Raw genomic sequence first — 17,151 nt, 5'->3', positions numbered from 1 at the left:
ATTGTAGTAGATATTGATTTGTCTTCGTTCATAAATCTTCGTATATAGCTTATGGTTAAAATCTGATTCATATTCGATAAGTATTTCGTTTAAATTTGTTTTATATTTAAAAACTATCTGTATTATAGTGTCCATTTAGTTAAGTTTGGTACAAAGTTTACTTGATTCGCCCACTTGCAGTGCTTATCCAGCTTTGGTTTTTATCCTAGTAGGATAAGGGGCAAATTCGCGTATAAGTGTGATCTTTATCGGCCTTTTGACTCTTGGCTACGACATAAGGAATGCTCTTTTAAGCTAACCAACTTATTTATTTTGAGAAGAACGGGTATCCCTGTTAAATTAAACAGAAAGTTTAAAGATTATATGTAATTAAAGAGAACAAAACAAAAGACAGTGTACTAATTAGAAGGTTGATAAATCTCCCAGTAGTCACCAGGTCAAACTGAGGAGTCTATCGCAACAAATTCGTATAAAATCTAGCAAACAAATTTTTGTGATCTTTATTGGGCTTTTGACTCTTACCTCATTTGATAGAGGCTGATCAAGATAGGGTTTATTCAAAAATTTGATTCCAGAGTTGTGATGATTTTGTTCCCTATCTGCATCATTCACTGTTCAGCTGCCAGAGAAATCCTTTTAAGTTCATAGATATGAATATAAACAATGAAGGTGGAATCAGACATGAAACATGCATCCAATCTGACAGAAAAGCAACAGACTAACATGTTCTCTTTCAACTTCTCTTTTCTTTGATTTGTCTGCAGTGCCATAATGGAGTTCAGAAGGAAGTGGATTGTTTGCTAGAGGAAGATGCTGAAATCTATGGGTGAGGAGTAAAAATGGAAGCCAAGCGCTCCCACTCTGGACTGCAAGGTTCCTATCAGATATATATATCACAATGGTAAACCAAAAACACCCAACAGACACTGTGCACTGATATGAACTCAATGACATGGATGAACTGCCTCTTGGAAAAGGACACAAATCGGCATCAGGATCTGAGAAATGGATGTGACAAACATCAAACACCCTGCAGGAGGAAAGTTATAGATTACAGTCTAAAGATGTGGCAGAAGCTGACAACAATTATTAGTTGCCTATTGGATCTTGTTCAGAGACCTAGAGGATAGAATATTTCAGGACAATAACCAAACATAAATGGATACAAAGAACATAAGTACAAGCAACACATTATGTGAAATAATTAAACAGCCATGAGAATTAGTTTCAAGAAAATAAGTGTATAGTCATGTATACAGCCGAGGTTACGAGCTGATATCATATGATACAGATATTTAAACTTACATAGCTTATAGGCCAACCTGAGAGGCATCCAAAACTTGATCAGTACGGCAAAATACAAGAGGGAAATAATTATCAGGTCTATGAGCTCTCTTTTCAGAATTCCAAAGATCCCACCGATGTTATTCCAGTGCCCAGACTTCTCGCCTCCTGCCGGCTGACAAAATCGTCACAGCTGTTGCTAGGGAACCTTTTGACAGGGCCAGAGCTAAGATCAAGGCCCAGTTTCCCCATCTGCTGCACCTCTTGGGGAGAAAGTATCTTTATGTACCAAACACTGTTCACAAATTCCCTGTAACCACAAGTCCCAGAGATAGAAAAACATTTGATTACTGTCTGGAACCAAAAAGAAATAAAAAGTGACATACTTACTCAAGGATTCTAAAAATAAACAGAAAAATTGCAAGGACAAATGTCCATTAACCATAACAACCATATGCAATTGAAAGTAGTTGAACCAAATTTGACAGAAAGAGTGAGAAGGTAGGGCTGAAAAGGCTTACTGCCAGGGATCATCGCCAACAAGAAGAACATCATTCTCCCTGTCAACGAATACAAGCTGCCAGCCTGATCTCAAAGGGTCTTCCAACTGGCCTTCTAGGCCAAACAAACGCCCAAGCTCACTACGCAACTCGTTGTAGCTGCTAAACCTGGTGATATCAAGTGACCTTCCAAAAGTACCTGACTTATAAACCTGAGGTTCCAAATAGAAGCTGATCAGTCAGTTCATGTTCATCTACATAAAACAGAGTAAATCACGAAGGATATCTTGATTTTAAAACTTAGGCAAAATAAGGCAAATAAAAGTTCATCTGTTCTAACTTCTGAAAATTTATATGTGAATATTCTTTTTTTGCTGTGAAAAAGAAACATGGCCCAAGAAATCACTCACCTTGACAAATGTTCCGTTCTGTAGATTTACTTGCTCACCATTCTCTGGGGACTGCAAAAGTCCTGATTGATCCAAGCAGCTGGAGTTAATCTGTCCTTGATTCAATAGATCATTATTTGCCAAGGAGTTCTGAAAATTGCAGGCTGCATAAGGAATGGTAGTTGAGCCATTCTTGTTTGCAACCGTTCTGATGCTTGATATACCACTCTGTAATAAGAGTGCAGAGGAATCTATGTTAACACCAAATAATAGATTGTTTTGAGGATCTGTGTTCCCATCTTGGTCAAAAAGGCATTCTCTTCTTGGAAATGATGCTAGTGTGACATTATGCTGAGAAATGTTAGGCTGCGTCGAATCCAACTGTCCAACTTGGGGCATAAGACATGGAGCCTCAGAAGGCAGCACTGACTCAACTGCAACACGCTTGGATGACCAGGGGCTTGAAACTAATGAAGGGTTTGTTCTTGGTAAATTAATCTGTGGAGCTGCTTCTGAAGAAAAAGGCCTAAGGATATTATGCAACGGAGAAGAGACGGATGCTGATACAAAGTTACCATTTGAGTCTGAAAAGTTCTGAGGTTGAGAAAATGAGGGAATCCTTTGCAATGTGGGAGGTTGGGACTGAGAGACGGGAGTAAGCTCTGAAAGGTCTGACACTATGTTAGGGACTTGATGGTCAGACAAATGCTTCTGCTGATGGACTTGTTGATGTTGTTGTTGCTGCTGTATTGGCACATACTGCTGTTGTGGCACTTGGTGCTGCTGCATTTGCTGATGCTGCTGAATCTGCTGATGCTGTTTCTGCTGCGGATCAGAAAATGACTGGCAGTGCTGCAACTGATGCTGATGGAACTGAGGCTGAGTCTGGTTATCCTGAATGGTGTGAAGGAAGCCTTGTCGTAATTGAGGTTGCAGTTGCTGTAATATCTGATTTGGCAATAGAGGAGACGATCTACTAGATATGTTCTGAGTTTGCTGCAGTTGCAGCACAGATGGAGAGACCTGTTCTGTAGAATCCACATTTCTCATTTCCTGAAGTGCAGCTGCAGCTATAGTTTGGTACATGGCAGGTTGCATACCAAGTACTGAAGCATCAAGTCTTGGCTGAATCCAAGGTGTCAAACCACTTCCCTGGAAGTTCAGTGACTGAATCCCTGGGTTTCCACCATCTCGAAGCCACATTAGAGGAGAAGTCAGACCAATCTCATCATCCTTTCCACCTATATAAATGGACAAAATAAGAGGAAGATAAGAAGCCCAAAATTCCAGATTTATAATAGATATAATCTGGATAAAGCTTCAAGAGGTGGTTTATAGGCACCTATCAAAAGCAATCATGAGACTTACCATAAAGAGAGGGTAATCCTGTTGGCCAGGGGCGCTTAAGTCTGTAAGGAAAAGGAGTTGGATACATCGGGAAGGTTGTCAGAGGCTCAATCTCCCAAAGTGACACCTTTGGTTGCCTGTCTCCAGCTGTTGACTCATCCCAGCCAACCTACATCAGTAAGACATCTATGACTATAGAAGCAGCACTCCAAGCAAATGACATGACATAGAACTGGAATGATATATTATTTTGTACAAACGGCATTCAACACAGACGCACACTTAAAATTTGATAATATGGTGGCTCACGAATATATACCTTCACAGAACGCCAGTGCGAGTTTGGCCAACGAACAGAGTCAAGATCACCTATCCCGGTAATAGTGCCCATGTACCTAAAATAAAACAGAAGAACTTAAGGACAATAACATGGACACAGTGTGGGATCAAACTGCAAATAGTATAAATAAATTATTCACATTTCAACATAAGTAACAAGGTAAACATCAGATTACTCATGTATAAGCAAACTTAATAGTCCAAATGAGGAAACTAAAGGCAAATAAAATCTGATGTACCGGCGAACACTTGACTCTTCCGTCTCAAAAAGCATCCGGAAACGCATGCCCACAGAAACTCTCGTATGGTATACTGCTTTGACATACTTAGTAAGAGGTATGACAAATTCAGAAGGGCTTGCCCTGCAAACAGATAATACATCACAATCTCAACAAAAGATCCATATGCACTGCAGAGGTACCGTAGCTACCTTGGATTATAAAAAATGGTAAACCGGCTGTTAGTAGCGGCAGCATGAGCAGCAGCGGCAAGAAGACCTATGTGCATGCTATCACTAGATAATACTGATGAAGGCATGACTGTTTGTGGTCGATTAGCACGGCGAATCCCCAGAAGCAACTGGTTGTTTTCATTCCTAAAGAGGAAAAGAGCTTAACATCAACAAAAAGAATCTCATAAGTTCATAACAGACTCAATAGTTGCAAAGAGGATTACAATACCAGATAAAGAGGACGGAATCCCCAGCCACAAGTTTCTTCGCACTTACAAACACACTCCATCCTGTTGTAAGAAGATGCCTCTTGGGCTGACCTGCATCCATGTAGTTTCACAGATAAGCATTTTCACAGTGCAACGAAGCCAAGAATACCTTCAACAAAGGATGCAAAACCAATCATCTTCTAGCATTTTCAGGTACTCTAAATCCTAGTCTTGATTGAGAGTGCAGAGTCAGTAGAGTTACAGTGAGATTATCTTGGAATATCACAAACTGGACAGAATCTGTAATCCATTCTGATCCTGAATACACTGCCTAAGGAAAATTCCTCCTATGAATAGTAATGCAGCTTTTAAATTTTAATTAGCATATTCTACTTGGTTTTCTCGACTTCGGATCTGCACCTGCACTCCACATCTACAACAAGCTCATCTAATAAAACAAAAGGATACATATAATATACATATGTTTATATATGCACACACACATACTTGGGTTTTTAAATATGCATGTATATAAATTTATACATATGTACACAAATTACATACATGCATATCTAATTATATGTACAATTGTATATATGACGTCACAACAAGAATATGCAGCTAGCATAAACAGTAGTGTAGGACTCTGGAAGAAATGCCAGAACTAAACCACTTGATCTGATTTACAACTTGTAAGTCCGTAAGTGACGATAGGCGAAAGGTCTTCATGTGATGTACCAGCAGATTTATCTCAATCTTTTTATAGTATTTCTGAGACGCCAATAACATAATAAATTAATAATACAGCGCCGCATGAAATCAACCATACAAGTTCAAATATGTTCTGCTTGCAGTTCAAAGGCAGGCTTCTTCCAAGGGTATGATCATCGGCTTATAAAAGAACTCAGATTCATTCCAACAAACCTTGGCAACTTTGTGCAACAAGCTCAGAACTTGGTAATTTTCTTCATGTTGGCTATGAAATCTTTAGAGTAAAATCTTGTAACTATACAGGTCTTCTCTGTGTCAGAGAGGCAAAAACTATTACAAAATCATGCAACAGTTCCTATATTTGGGCATATTCATGCTAATTTGGTAAAAGTCCAAAAACAAAAGTTTGCTCTCTAGGATCTCAAATTTGGACAAGGCAAGAAGTAATTTCATTACATCCACTTCCCTTTTAGGATCTAATTATGATATTTTTTTCTGGACAATTAAGCATGCTCAAAGATATTTCAGATGCAGTTTAAGTAGGTACAGAACTAATGAGAAGTGAATATTGAAAACACTTGCCGCGAAAGATGTGGCGGAATTTCCACTCATTTCCATGAAGGTCCTTTGCTATCAACTCTTGTACTGGAGGCTGCTGGGTGAAATCCTACAACAGCATAAGAGAAGCTAAGCAAATGAACTGCACATTCTCTAGAAAAGCTGTGATCTGATACCGCTCAAAATGTGGGCAGAGGTGCAGGTGGTAAGTTACTTACCAGTGGAGGAAACACCTTTTCAGCTGCTCGACGAGGAACAGAGAATCCACCATGAGTACTGGTGTCGCTTGCAGTCAAAGTCTTGCAGAAATAATTAGTTGGCTGCTTGCTAGGACTACCTAATTCAGTATGAAGATAGGGATCCTTCTGCTCTTCCTGCAGATAAGATCACCACCGGAAAAAGATATTAGGAAAGGTTGCTAAGAAGGACAAAGGTAAAAAAGGAGAATGTCAACTACCACACTCAGTGGCTGCAATGTCATCTGAGCATAAACTTCATCTGTTTCTACATCAGCCTGAAATGAGAATATGGTCATGTGTTAGATTCCTGATGACGAAAATTCATAGATTTCAATCAAATATGTCAACACATAAAATTTAGAACTTACGTGCATAGTTGCATCATGCAGCTGACAAATTAGCTGAGGAGGTAGGTTGGGGTAATTTGGGATTTGGGAATCTATTTCCTTATTTGTTGATGCCACTACCTGCATACAAGTATAGGATTTGTTCATTGAAAAATTAGGAAAATCAGAAGAACAAGTCCAGATTGAAAAACAAAGAAGAGTTAGACAATTTCTTTACATAATCTAAAGGTATTTTACAATAACTTGCATAAGAGAGGATGTCCCTTCCAAAATAAGGCCAAGCTTATATGTGGTGTAAACATATCGAGCTGCTGTAGTACAAAAAGCTTTACTGACCTGCTCACTATGACCCTGTGGGAAGTATACCACCCGGCTACCAACAGTAGGTAACGACACCAGAGGCCCAGCACATGCATGCCATAACTCTGAATTCAGACATCTTTGTTCTTCTGTGAAAAATGATATAAAACCAATAAGCAGCAACGAAAAACAATCATACATCAATTCTTATAAGTAAGAATGATACTGTGGAAGTAAACAATAAGAGGCATAGTGAAAAAATTAAAGACAGAAGATTTTCAATAGGTTTTCCTGTTTTCAGATCATTTGCTTAACAATATTCTAAGGAAAGTAAGTTTATAATTAGACATTGCAAGTTCTTGTAACATGTAATTATATACTGTGATATGCTCTTATGAAATTGACAATAGCAAAGTTTATAAATGACACAAATATGCCGGAACTTATCTAGCTTCCATCAGCAATGGGTAAAACAACATCATAGAGGAAAGGACCATAAAAGCACCACTTCAATGATAGAATTACTAGTGGACACATAATTGTCGCCCAATTCCGGAGAGGACTTTTGGCACAATGAAGGCAAATCAAGGAGAAGCATTTCTTACATATTGATTTTAACTCAAATATCTTTGCATGCCTTCGTGAACTTAATCGGCTCTTACATTTAAGGCCACAAAGTGATGTGCTACACAATGATGGATTTATCAGGCAAAGAAGATCAAAGAGGGAAGGAATAAGTACTAAATTGGATTCAAGATCCAACACAATCTCAAATAACCAATTTTGCATATTTAAGTTGTATTAACACTCAGATTAGATTGAAGATTTCCCATCTCTAGCTGTCCATCTAACATCCCTTGTCTCTAAATGAAAACCAAATTAGACATTGAGGCTTTCAGCCTCTCAAATAGACAAAAGACTAGCTAGCATGTAAGTTGTCGCCATTAATTGGTTATGCAGTCTATACTGATGTGGGTGCAGAGGAATTGGTTAAATATCGAAAGGATTAGAAGCAACATATCCTAAGAAGGGGAAGGCATAACTGACAGTGTGAAATACAGTTATTTTTTGATGCAATGGTTTGAGGATCCCAAGCTTAAGGAGGCACAACCATTTTCTGCAAGTTCTTGAAATGAGCAGTCCGCACGAAAAAAATAAGGATCTCCAATCATTGCATAGGAAAATAACAGAAATAATAAAGTTGCATGTGCATGAAATTCTATTATTAAGTCATCAAGCTTCTGAAAAGCGAAGAACTCGCCTTCTTGTGGCTGATTGCCAAGACTGGCCGATGACACCCTCATCTTTTATGACCAGTTGAAATGCTTAGTGCAAAATAGAGCACACCAACAAGGACTGAGTTGAAACTTTTTTTTCTGATTTAGCTGCCAGAACCTTGAGAGCAAGAAACCAATATTTTTCGACTACTTAAAAATGAAACAGATAACCTCCTTTGTGCTTCCCTTTCACTGGTTGCAATTCTTTAGCATGTGTGTGATCTCAAGTACTCCAATGGATGATGAAACCCAAAACATTTATGCCCATACACCTCCACTACGCGCTGCTTCAACTATAAGAAATGCTCATATGTTGCCTCTTCTGATACTCAACCTCAAGAGACTATTTCCCCCCTAATGTGACAAAGATACTGCAGCAACCAGGTTCAAAAATAGCAAATTTCACAACCTTCTTCTGACATCAATCTTATGGACCACATAGGGTTTCCAAACACAACTCCCAATCTAGAAAGCTCTGCGCTTGTTTCCACCACAGTACCAAATCTCCAGAACCAGGTATGGAGAACCAAGCAAAAAAACTGCACCAGCTACCTCCCCTGAGCCAAGCAAAGACAGAACCTTAATGGAGAAACTTCCTCCCAAAAACCTCAGCAAACTCAAAGGTGACTTCTTTGAGAGAGTAACCTCCCCAGATCTCACTTCCAAAACCCGCAGTGTCTTGACAAGCTATAGAAGAGCTCCTTCCTACAAAATAAACTCGATTCTAAGCCTTCTCACCTCTAATCTCCCTTCTGAGCTCCCAATAACTAGCTCGAAACGCTAACACCACCAAATCCAAGCTCCAAAAAACCCTAACCCGAGCTCACCACCTTTTCCTGGCACTTCTTCACCTTGAAACCCAGGAACTCCAGATCTCCACCACCACAACCGCCACCGCCGCAGGGAATCAGCTCCGGTTTGGTGGATTTCAAGCCAAAGTGGACCATTTCCAGCAGGAGATTACCATCAGAAATGGATTAATAGAGAGAGAAGAGAGAGAGAGAGAGTGAGCGCTCCTCTCCTCGGGCTTTAACCCCACGAGTGGTGATAATTTTCTTTTCTTTTCTTTTTTTTTTTAATCGGCGGAAAAGCCCCCAATTATTTCTCCTCCCTTCTCTTCCTCCTACTTTTGTGCTTCCGTATTTAATATACAAACTTACAAGGGCCAAAGTGTACTTTTGAACAGTTCTCTACTTCTCTTGCATTTTTAACAAAAAGACCCTCATAATTCGTTCCTTTTACAAATTACTCCTTGAAGTTTAATGATCACGAGGTAATTACACCTAAACCTCTCAACTATATAATATTATCCTTTCACTTTTAAAAGAACGAAAGGACTAATGTGGACCTGACCCGATATTAGCCGTTGCCTCACCGACACGTAACGCAAAGTATAACGATTAAATTGTTGGTTAATTTTCCTTGGCAAAAGATAAACCGGTCAAACCAATAATAATCCAATCTAGTACTTGATCCCAAGAAAGACCGTGTCACGAGTGCTTCGCCACGCGTCCGGAATTCCCACGGTCACGTGACGAAATTCTAAAGTCCAAGATTAGATCACGGTAATAATTCTAGATCGCGTATCTGCGGGACCATCAAGACAGCGACGCTCGCATTCACCGACCACGGACTGTAGAAATTTCGTGCAGTCGGGCTACCTGGCGGCCTTTAATTGGTCGTCGCCGACCACGTATGATGGTCGGCAAATGGTCCACCGATGCAATGTCCTCCAACCCATTGCTTTGGGTCTTCCCGCTACCAACCAACTCCAACTCTTAGGTAGGTATTCTCCCTCGCTTATTACCACCGAGCTCACAGATTTAACTGTAATTTTAAATAATATTATAATAAAATTATTCCGTGGTTTAGTAGCTTAGTTTAATAACTCAACTCGATTGATAGCAACAACTCAAGGGCATTTGGTTCGAAGCAATTATTCAGCGGCACACGTAACTTAAAACTTAAACTAGTCAGCCTAGTATATTGACTAAAGCTCGGTGAGATCTACGTACTTTCTGTATCTAATAGGAATTGACATTTTGTCCAACATATATTTAGTCTTCAAGCTCATGAATACTATTCACACACAAATAAATAAATAAATAAAATAATAATATAAGGAATGCATGTGAAAGACAATTTTGTATTTCAGACCTTTCCATTGAAGCCAACCTCTCTCTCCCCCACCACTCAAAATCTTGGTTTTCAATGTATAATTACTTCTCATTCATATAAATTTTGATTGATATAACTGCTTACAATGTGTACTGTATTTTTAACGCTCTTTCTTGTGTGTAGCTCATCATGCCACAATATTAGATAATTGGTCGACCTAAAAACGATAGCCGATCATTAACATCTATCATATGATTTTTATTGGCACCATAGTATAATAAGTCAAGTAGGTAATTGATTATCTTATCCATGCTTTTGAAAACTTTTTCATAAGCACAATCATGGAGGTGATGGACCCTCTCTTTCTTGCACCATAATAAGAAAACGATTTTGTATTTCAAACCTCTCCAATCAAAGCGAACGTCGAACTTTCTCTCTCCACCGCTCTTACTTGCTTTGAGTATCTATTATTAGATAATTAGTTGACCCAAAAGTTTATATTAATAGATAGCTTTCGGCTTACGATATTGCAATACAAGAAATTAGAGAATAAAAATGGACTACCGATGGATAACCACTACATATGATTCTACTTACATGATAGTATAACAAGTCCATACAATTGATCATCTTACTGATGCTTTTATATGAAAAGTAATTTCCTAGCACAATCATGGAGCTAAATGGACCCCCTTATTTTACCATATTTACCAAGTGATTCACTGCTTTGTTGTAGAAACCTAACAATCTGGTAAGTGTAAGCATCATCCACTCCTTTTAAGAGTTCTCTTGGCCTTTTGGCCAACTAAAAACCACTTCAGGAATATGTACACTCCTTTGTTGAGGACCATCAAAGGATTGATTGTAACATATGGCATATGGTCAGAAGAGCAATGCATCATTTAACATCCAAAGATAGGAAAGATGCTCTTTGGGCATAAGGAAGTGGTTGCAGTTGGAAGGGTGGTGAGGAATAGAAACTCAAAAAGAAAACAGAGGCATACCTAAGCATGTGGCATTAAAGATCAAGTACTTGAATATGAGCTGTTTTGTTCTTCCCTGTGAACATTTGAAATTTTTAATGGATTGACAGGGTATGCATCCATTTGCCCACTCCTTTCTGTTTGAAAGCAAGAATGATGCATTTTGCAATTAGCAAAGGTTCTAAGTATCAGTATCAGGATGCAGAAGTAATTGTCAGTAAACATGGAAGCACAAGCTCAATGCAAGCACTATGCAAAGCTATATGGTGATGTGATCAATATTTTGGATGATTTGAGTAAATCGTTCAATCTGCTTATCCATCAGATGCATCTGGATGATTGAGAAAAGATATGGTTTCTTGTAATATTTTACGACACGCAGAACGTCAACGCAGAATCTTAAAACTCATTGTATCTAACATTTTTTTTTTGTTTTGTTTTTCATAGACCTACTAGAAGCCAAATCAAACTTATGCAGTAAACATGTTGGTAGGAAATCGACAAGAAGTTTTATGCAACTATGGCACATTTTCTCGCAACTAAGACATTATGTATTTAAGTTATGAACACCGAAGAAAGATCGAAAAATAAGATAACTAATCCAACAACATGTAAATAACTTTCTACAACTAATTTCTGTGCATTTTGGAAATTCTTTTTCAAAAAACCTGTGGATAGATATAGTAGGCCCTAGTCATAGACAAGCAATGTGGAGGAATTATGGGCACAGAGAGGATCTCTTCTTCCTTAACTCATTATTCAATGTTAAAGTGGGATGTCTGGCAAGATAAGGCCAGAATAGGCCTCATGGCCATAGTCACTTCAACATGGGTTGTGCCCTAGAATTTGAAGGGGAATTTATTCAGTCCTTACTATTTTTTATATGTAAGGACTCCTGATTGATACAATATATGACAGGTATGTGTTACTCTCTTTGTGAAATAAAGTAAACTTATGGCTGTAATTATATGTAGCCACAAATAAGTAATATCTCCTTTTCCACACATACAGGCCATCATTGCAGAATTATAAGAGTCCATTTTCATGCTTGATGAGTTCTTTTTGTCATGCAGAAATAGCATTTTTACTTTGCTGATGTGCAACTTTCATTTCTAGGTAGAGAATATTTTTAAGCAACTCTGCTGATAATTCTCTCTGCTGTAGCTCAAGGGGTAATTGAAGATCCTGCTGGAAATGATGCAACACTTATAGGTATCGTTCTACTTTATGACCAGAAGAAATCTTAGAAGTCTCATGCATACCAGTCATATAATTGACTGCAGCAAATATTGCTATGATCAAAACAATCAACCAGAAATACATAGAACGAGCACCTTTTATTATGCTGATCAAGCAACTGACCGTATGAATACAATTGTAACGGGGCTACTAGCTAAAGCTACAGTAGAATGAATGAAGAAAAAGATATCTAGAGACGAGGTTCAGTCAAAAAATTCCCACTGTGCAGTGGTAGGCGGATCAAATGTCTCCCACTTTGTCGTAACTACAACAGACTTTAATCTGGCATTTGAGATCTTGAGCATGTCCAAAGTTTCGACACATTTCTGCACCCTCTTAGCCTGCAAAGCAGAAGGGCAACAACCTCCCCTGTGTCAGAATTAATGTGAAGTTGAGCTAAATTTAAGATGAGAAATTACATTAAGCAACCTGGATATCAGGATAAACATAAAAGCAACTGAATGATCAAGACATACAATTATCAGCTAATTCAATTTAAATAGCAGTAAACTTTAAAAAAAGTACTTAATGAGCAGTATCCTCATCAGCACTCTATATTGATTGCCCAACTTTGCAAAAAAAGAAAAATCTAAGGAAAGATGGTAGCACAACATTCCTTCAATCCCATATTTTTGAAGGAGACCTTGCACTAACGACTAATGCCAATACCACAATTAAAATACACTGGTCAAGGAATCAGGCATGCCAAATGGTGTCAGAGTAGCCTTGATTTCTGAAAGTCATTTCACTCCAAAGCAGTCTTCTGAAATTTTACATATATCAGCTTATGAAATTAAAAGTAACTTCTCTTCATTTCCTTCAATGAACTCCCAGATATTATGTGCCAGAAGAGAATTCTACTGTCTCAGTAATTCTCATCCCTAAAACATGTGGCTCTAGAGATCTCCTGATGGGATAATAGTTAACACTGTGATTTGCCGACCCCAAATAGTTGGGATTAAGGGTTTTAACTTTTAACTTTTCCTTATTTCTTTTTAATGCAAGTCTATGTGATCAATTAACTGTAGAGTGCATACTACTAGACTAACAAATTGACGATAGTGCAACAGTAATTGAAGCCTTTGACCATCTCAGTTTGTAATATGTTGAGAATTTGTGTGGCTCATACTGAAATCAAAATGCCGGATGCACAATGTACAAATATAGATTGCACATCCATTCTTCTTCAACAGACTTACTACTTGTCTGCTATATGTATAAGTTTCACAAAGCATACATTTTAGATGAAATTATATTAAAAAGGTTAAGAGTATGGACAGCTCACTGACCTGAAGATTTTTCTGCAAACAAGTCTCTCCTTCAGAAGGTACACTATCTAATTTCACAGCTTGTATCATGAGCAACTCTATCAGCGTCGTGATTTGTACTTCTGCAACCTTATTCCCTTTGGAAATAGATTTCTCGATGGTAGTTACCTAGAAGCAGATAAAACTTGGTTGTAAGAAAAATATTCAATGTTATTGATAGCATTAATGTATAAGTCCTAGTATTGAGATCATGAAAATTATTCAAGTATCAAAGAAACAAAGAAAAAGCAACAAAATTACTAATTCTTCATTAAGTGGATCACATCCAAAGTTGTTTAACATTTTCCTGTACTTTCATAGAATTAAGCATGTTGGCAGTCCACCTGTTCAAACTTCACTGTAGTACTAATCTATACATTATCTTCTCCGCCTAATTCTACTGTTACATACCTAAGTCCCTTCAATGTGATCTTCAAACTCTATCACTCCTTTCAACTTAAATTTGCTGTACCTAATTCAAGCTCCATGTCGACTCATTATAATCAAGTCAACATTATAATGGTCAATGCTCATCTTCAGAGTTCAAACACGAATGCATGCCGTCCAACTATAGTAACAACGCATAAACCAACTTTATTGCAGGAAGAAATATCAATATAACCAGTAGTAACAAGCAGAATTACATAATGATTAATCTTTCACAAAACCAGATACTTCTGTAGATATTTAATTCTGGAGCAAAAAGCTCTAGTTACTATATGGCATTCACATACCTGGTCAGCCAATTTGTCCACCTCCAAGGAGATGTCGGAAATGGCCCGGTGGACATTCTGGATCCTTGCATTCCTACGCATCTCAATATATCTCCTCTCCAAGCTTGTTGGGTCCTCCACCAACACTATCTTAGACCGATTCTTCACCCCACATATGTCAAGGTACTCGGTGTTTCCCCGCTCCTTCCCTTTGTATGTCAACCTTTGGTCAGCCGGCTGCAAACCAGTCTTCTCCATCAGCTGCTTCTTCAATTCCCCTACATAAAAATGATAATGCCATCACACAATTGTCAAATAGCTCCTCTTTGCATCACACTTTTCATTTCTCCGCAATTTAACATAATTTAAGAACATTTCCTTTTTTGTTTTACAGAGAAAAGCAAAAGGGAAAGGTCTCTACCGTTAAGAAATTACGGGGGTTATTCCTAAAATATAAAATGACACTTGTTTTGATTTATTTTTCGGGTGTCCTTTTTCGCTAAGATAGTTGTAAATAAACGACCTTACCGTAGATCCATTGTGATCTTGAAATTATCTAAAAACGGAAACAGCATTGAATGATAAGAAACTAATGTTCACTTATACATACCACAAGACTCCAGATTTTCCTAAAATATAAAACGACACTTACTCTTATCAACAAGAAGTAATTTGAGAGAGAGCAACAATATTACACCATCGACAACCATTTCCTAAATACTTGAGCTCACCCACGCACTTCATGCAACCATTCTAGGCGAAGCTTGTTTTTGACATCTACACCTACTATAACCAACACATTTGCAGGCATTTCTTCCAAATGGAACGGTGTTCCAATATTCCTAGTAAATTTGCAATATCCCCCCACCAAATATCCATTTCATTGGTAATAATGATTTCAATTCCTTTTAGTTCCTTGCACATTCTCACAAGATACAAACATCCCTACAGAATTACACTACAAGAAACCAAAAGTGCATAAAATTCCAACTATTTACAACATTTCGATGTCTTAAATAACTAAGTTTGGGGCCAATTAAAAGCCCACACTTTCCAAAGGAGAAAAACACAGAGCACTTACCGAAGGTGGCCACGGAGGAGACTGCAACCTCGTACTTGGCGGAGCCATACAGTACCCTAACCCTCAACTCCGGCGGAGCCTGCGGCGGCGGCGCCGCAGCCGCCGCATCACCGCCACCATCCTCCCCACGCTTCTGCACCAGCAACCCCCCTGGCCTGACCTCCCACCCCTTCCCCTCCTCCTCCCCCCACCCTCCGCTCGATCCACCGTCCGACACCGATCTCCGCATCATCTCGGCCGTCCGATCTCTGTAACTGCCGCCGTCACAGCCCTCCAATCTCTCGCTCGCTCGCTAAATATTTTTCCTTTCAGAGAGAACGCGGTGGAATCTTGCCGACACTTCTAATATAATGCGAGTCGGTTGGCGTTTTCTCTAAACTACTTCTTTTACGTACTCATTAACGTACCCACACTTTCGTGAATGCTCGGCGAAAACGACATGCATAGCTTAAAGGAACCACTCAATTAATCCAATCCACGTGGTATGCCAGTCCATCATCAATTAATAGGGGACCTTTGTGTCAACCCATAGGATCACCTTTTTATTATTGGTCGAGATCGGGGCCGCGGGACCCATTGCTTGAGGATCGCCTGCAGATTCGAAAGTAGGAACTTCAACAGAAGGAGAATTATGTCCTCTGAACACCCATTGCCTAGAGGCCGAGTACCCAAATCTAGAGTTACCCCCACTACGGTCAATGCAGACGATCGATCAAGTTCGAGAAAAAGTCGTGAGCAGTGAGAAGTCAACCAATGAAACCAGTCCACGTTTACGTACACGCAGACAGCTCAACGTGGGCCAACGACAGGCTGCGCTGCCCAATCCGATCCGCAGCAGTCTTCCCTCCATTTGATACCCACGTGGCGGGTTCTCGTCGGTCCATCAGCTCGTGATGGATATCGCACCCGTACGTCCACTCCACTAGCTATGGGCGGGTAGGAGTTCTCTGGATCCGATAACCCGAAACGCCCGTTGAAAAAGGGTATTAATAGCATCGTCCTATCCATGTACAGGACGGCCCCATATACCGTAACTCGGGAGAAACTACCACCATTTATATCAGAAGGCGGCGTTGTCGTCGTCGATCGGACGGGAGCGGTTACGTCGTCATGCTCATCCACCGTCCGGAGTACCAACTCTCTTTACTAGGATCCGTCGAGGTGTGGGACCTCAACGGGCCCTTAATTCCCCAAGTCCACCATTGTTACGCCGGAGCCGGAGGTGAAAGGGGCTTCCTTTTTGGGATTTCCATTTCAGAGTATCTGATCCGGACTCCTTGGGGGTGAGATCTCCTGCAAGTCTGGAGGGGAGAGAGAGAGATGAATGCGGCATCGAAAGCCAATATTGGGACAGTTAATTTACATCTTAAACTAGATTTTTATTCAAGAATTAAAGTAGGAATTTTCTGTTGAAATAATTTAAAAAGTAGAAAATTTCTTTAAACATTATATAATTATTGCTCTTAGGCAATTTACAGCAAAAAAAAAAAAAAAACCTTCAGTTTTCTCCATCTATCTATCGAATTATAATTTTGAATTTTTTTTACTAATTTAGTCATAATAAATTCTAAAAAAACTGCTGTGTTATAAAAACGTAATGCATCGTCTATATAATTTATACACATCGATTATGCAAAATATATACTCTAATTTTTTAAAAAATACGCGTCGAGATTTAAAAAAAAGTCACACATTGTCGTACACACTAATTTGAAAGAGAAATATCAAGTATCAGTTACGTAATATATACGCATCGCCT

General features: G+C 39.0%; 2 protein-coding genes across 2 annotated transcripts; both read right to left on the bottom strand.

The window, feature by feature from the left end:
* Window positions 1-1,178: 1,178 nt before the first annotated feature.
* Window positions 1,179-9,013, bottom strand: LOC140771697 (auxin response factor 17-like). Its single transcript, XM_073113307.1, has 14 exons — window positions 7,936-9,013; window positions 6,711-6,823; window positions 6,396-6,494; window positions 6,246-6,302; window positions 6,007-6,162; window positions 5,813-5,897; window positions 4,540-4,630; window positions 4,290-4,454; window positions 4,099-4,221; window positions 3,840-3,915; window positions 3,542-3,689; window positions 2,195-3,414; window positions 1,806-1,996; window positions 1,179-1,594 (listed from the first exon to the last, which is right to left on the bottom strand). Exons 1-14 carry the CDS (start codon window positions 7,976-7,978, stop codon window positions 1,399-1,401), a joined length of 2,763 nt encoding a protein of 920 aa, XP_072969408.1. The 5' UTR covers window positions 7,979-9,013; the 3' UTR covers window positions 1,179-1,398.
* Window positions 9,014-12,370: 3,357 nt separating this feature from the next.
* LOC140771579 (BAG family molecular chaperone regulator 1-like) lies at window positions 12,371-15,705 on the bottom strand. The gene is made up of 4 exons (XM_073113131.1): window positions 15,393-15,705; window positions 14,333-14,589; window positions 13,581-13,727; window positions 12,371-12,632 (listed from the first exon to the last, which is right to left on the bottom strand). The coding sequence occupies exons 1-4, from the start codon at window positions 15,622-15,624 to the stop codon at window positions 12,495-12,497; spliced, it is 774 nt and encodes a 257-aa protein (XP_072969232.1). The 5' UTR covers window positions 15,625-15,705; the 3' UTR covers window positions 12,371-12,494.
* Between the last annotated feature and the right edge of the window lie 1,446 nt (window positions 15,706-17,151).

Source organism: Typha angustifolia, chromosome 12, assembly GCF_048772165.1.
Source record: "Typha angustifolia cultivar Huaian chromosome 12, ASM4877216v1, whole genome shotgun sequence".
Taxonomy (NCBI): Eukaryota; Viridiplantae; Streptophyta; class Magnoliopsida; order Poales; family Typhaceae; genus Typha; species Typha angustifolia.
This window is presented reverse-complemented; position numbering and strand designations above follow the sequence as displayed.

Coding starts and splice junctions, on each gene's coding strand:
- LOC140771697 (XM_073113307.1), bottom strand. CDS start 7,978: ATGAGGGTGTCATCGGCCAGTCTTGGCAATCAGCCACAAGAAG. Junction 5,898..6,006: donor AAAAGGTGTTTCCTCCACTG/GTAAGTAACTTA, acceptor ATGCTGTTGTAG/GATTTCACCCAGCAGCCTCC. Junction 1,997..2,194: donor AGAACGGAACATTTGTCAAG/GTGAGTGATTTC, acceptor TTGGAACCTCAG/GTTTATAAGTCAGGTACTTT.
- LOC140771579 (XM_073113131.1), bottom strand. CDS start 15,624: ATGATGCGGAGATCGGTGTCGGACGGTGGATCGAGCGGAGGGTGGGGG. Junction 13,728..14,332: donor TGGACAAATTGGCTGACCAG/GTATGTGAATGC, acceptor ATCTGCTTCTAG/GTAACTACCATCGAGAAATC. Junction 12,633..13,580: donor GTTTGCAGAAAAATCTTCAG/GTCAGTGAGCTG, acceptor TCTGCTTTGCAG/GCTAAGAGGGTGCAGAAATG.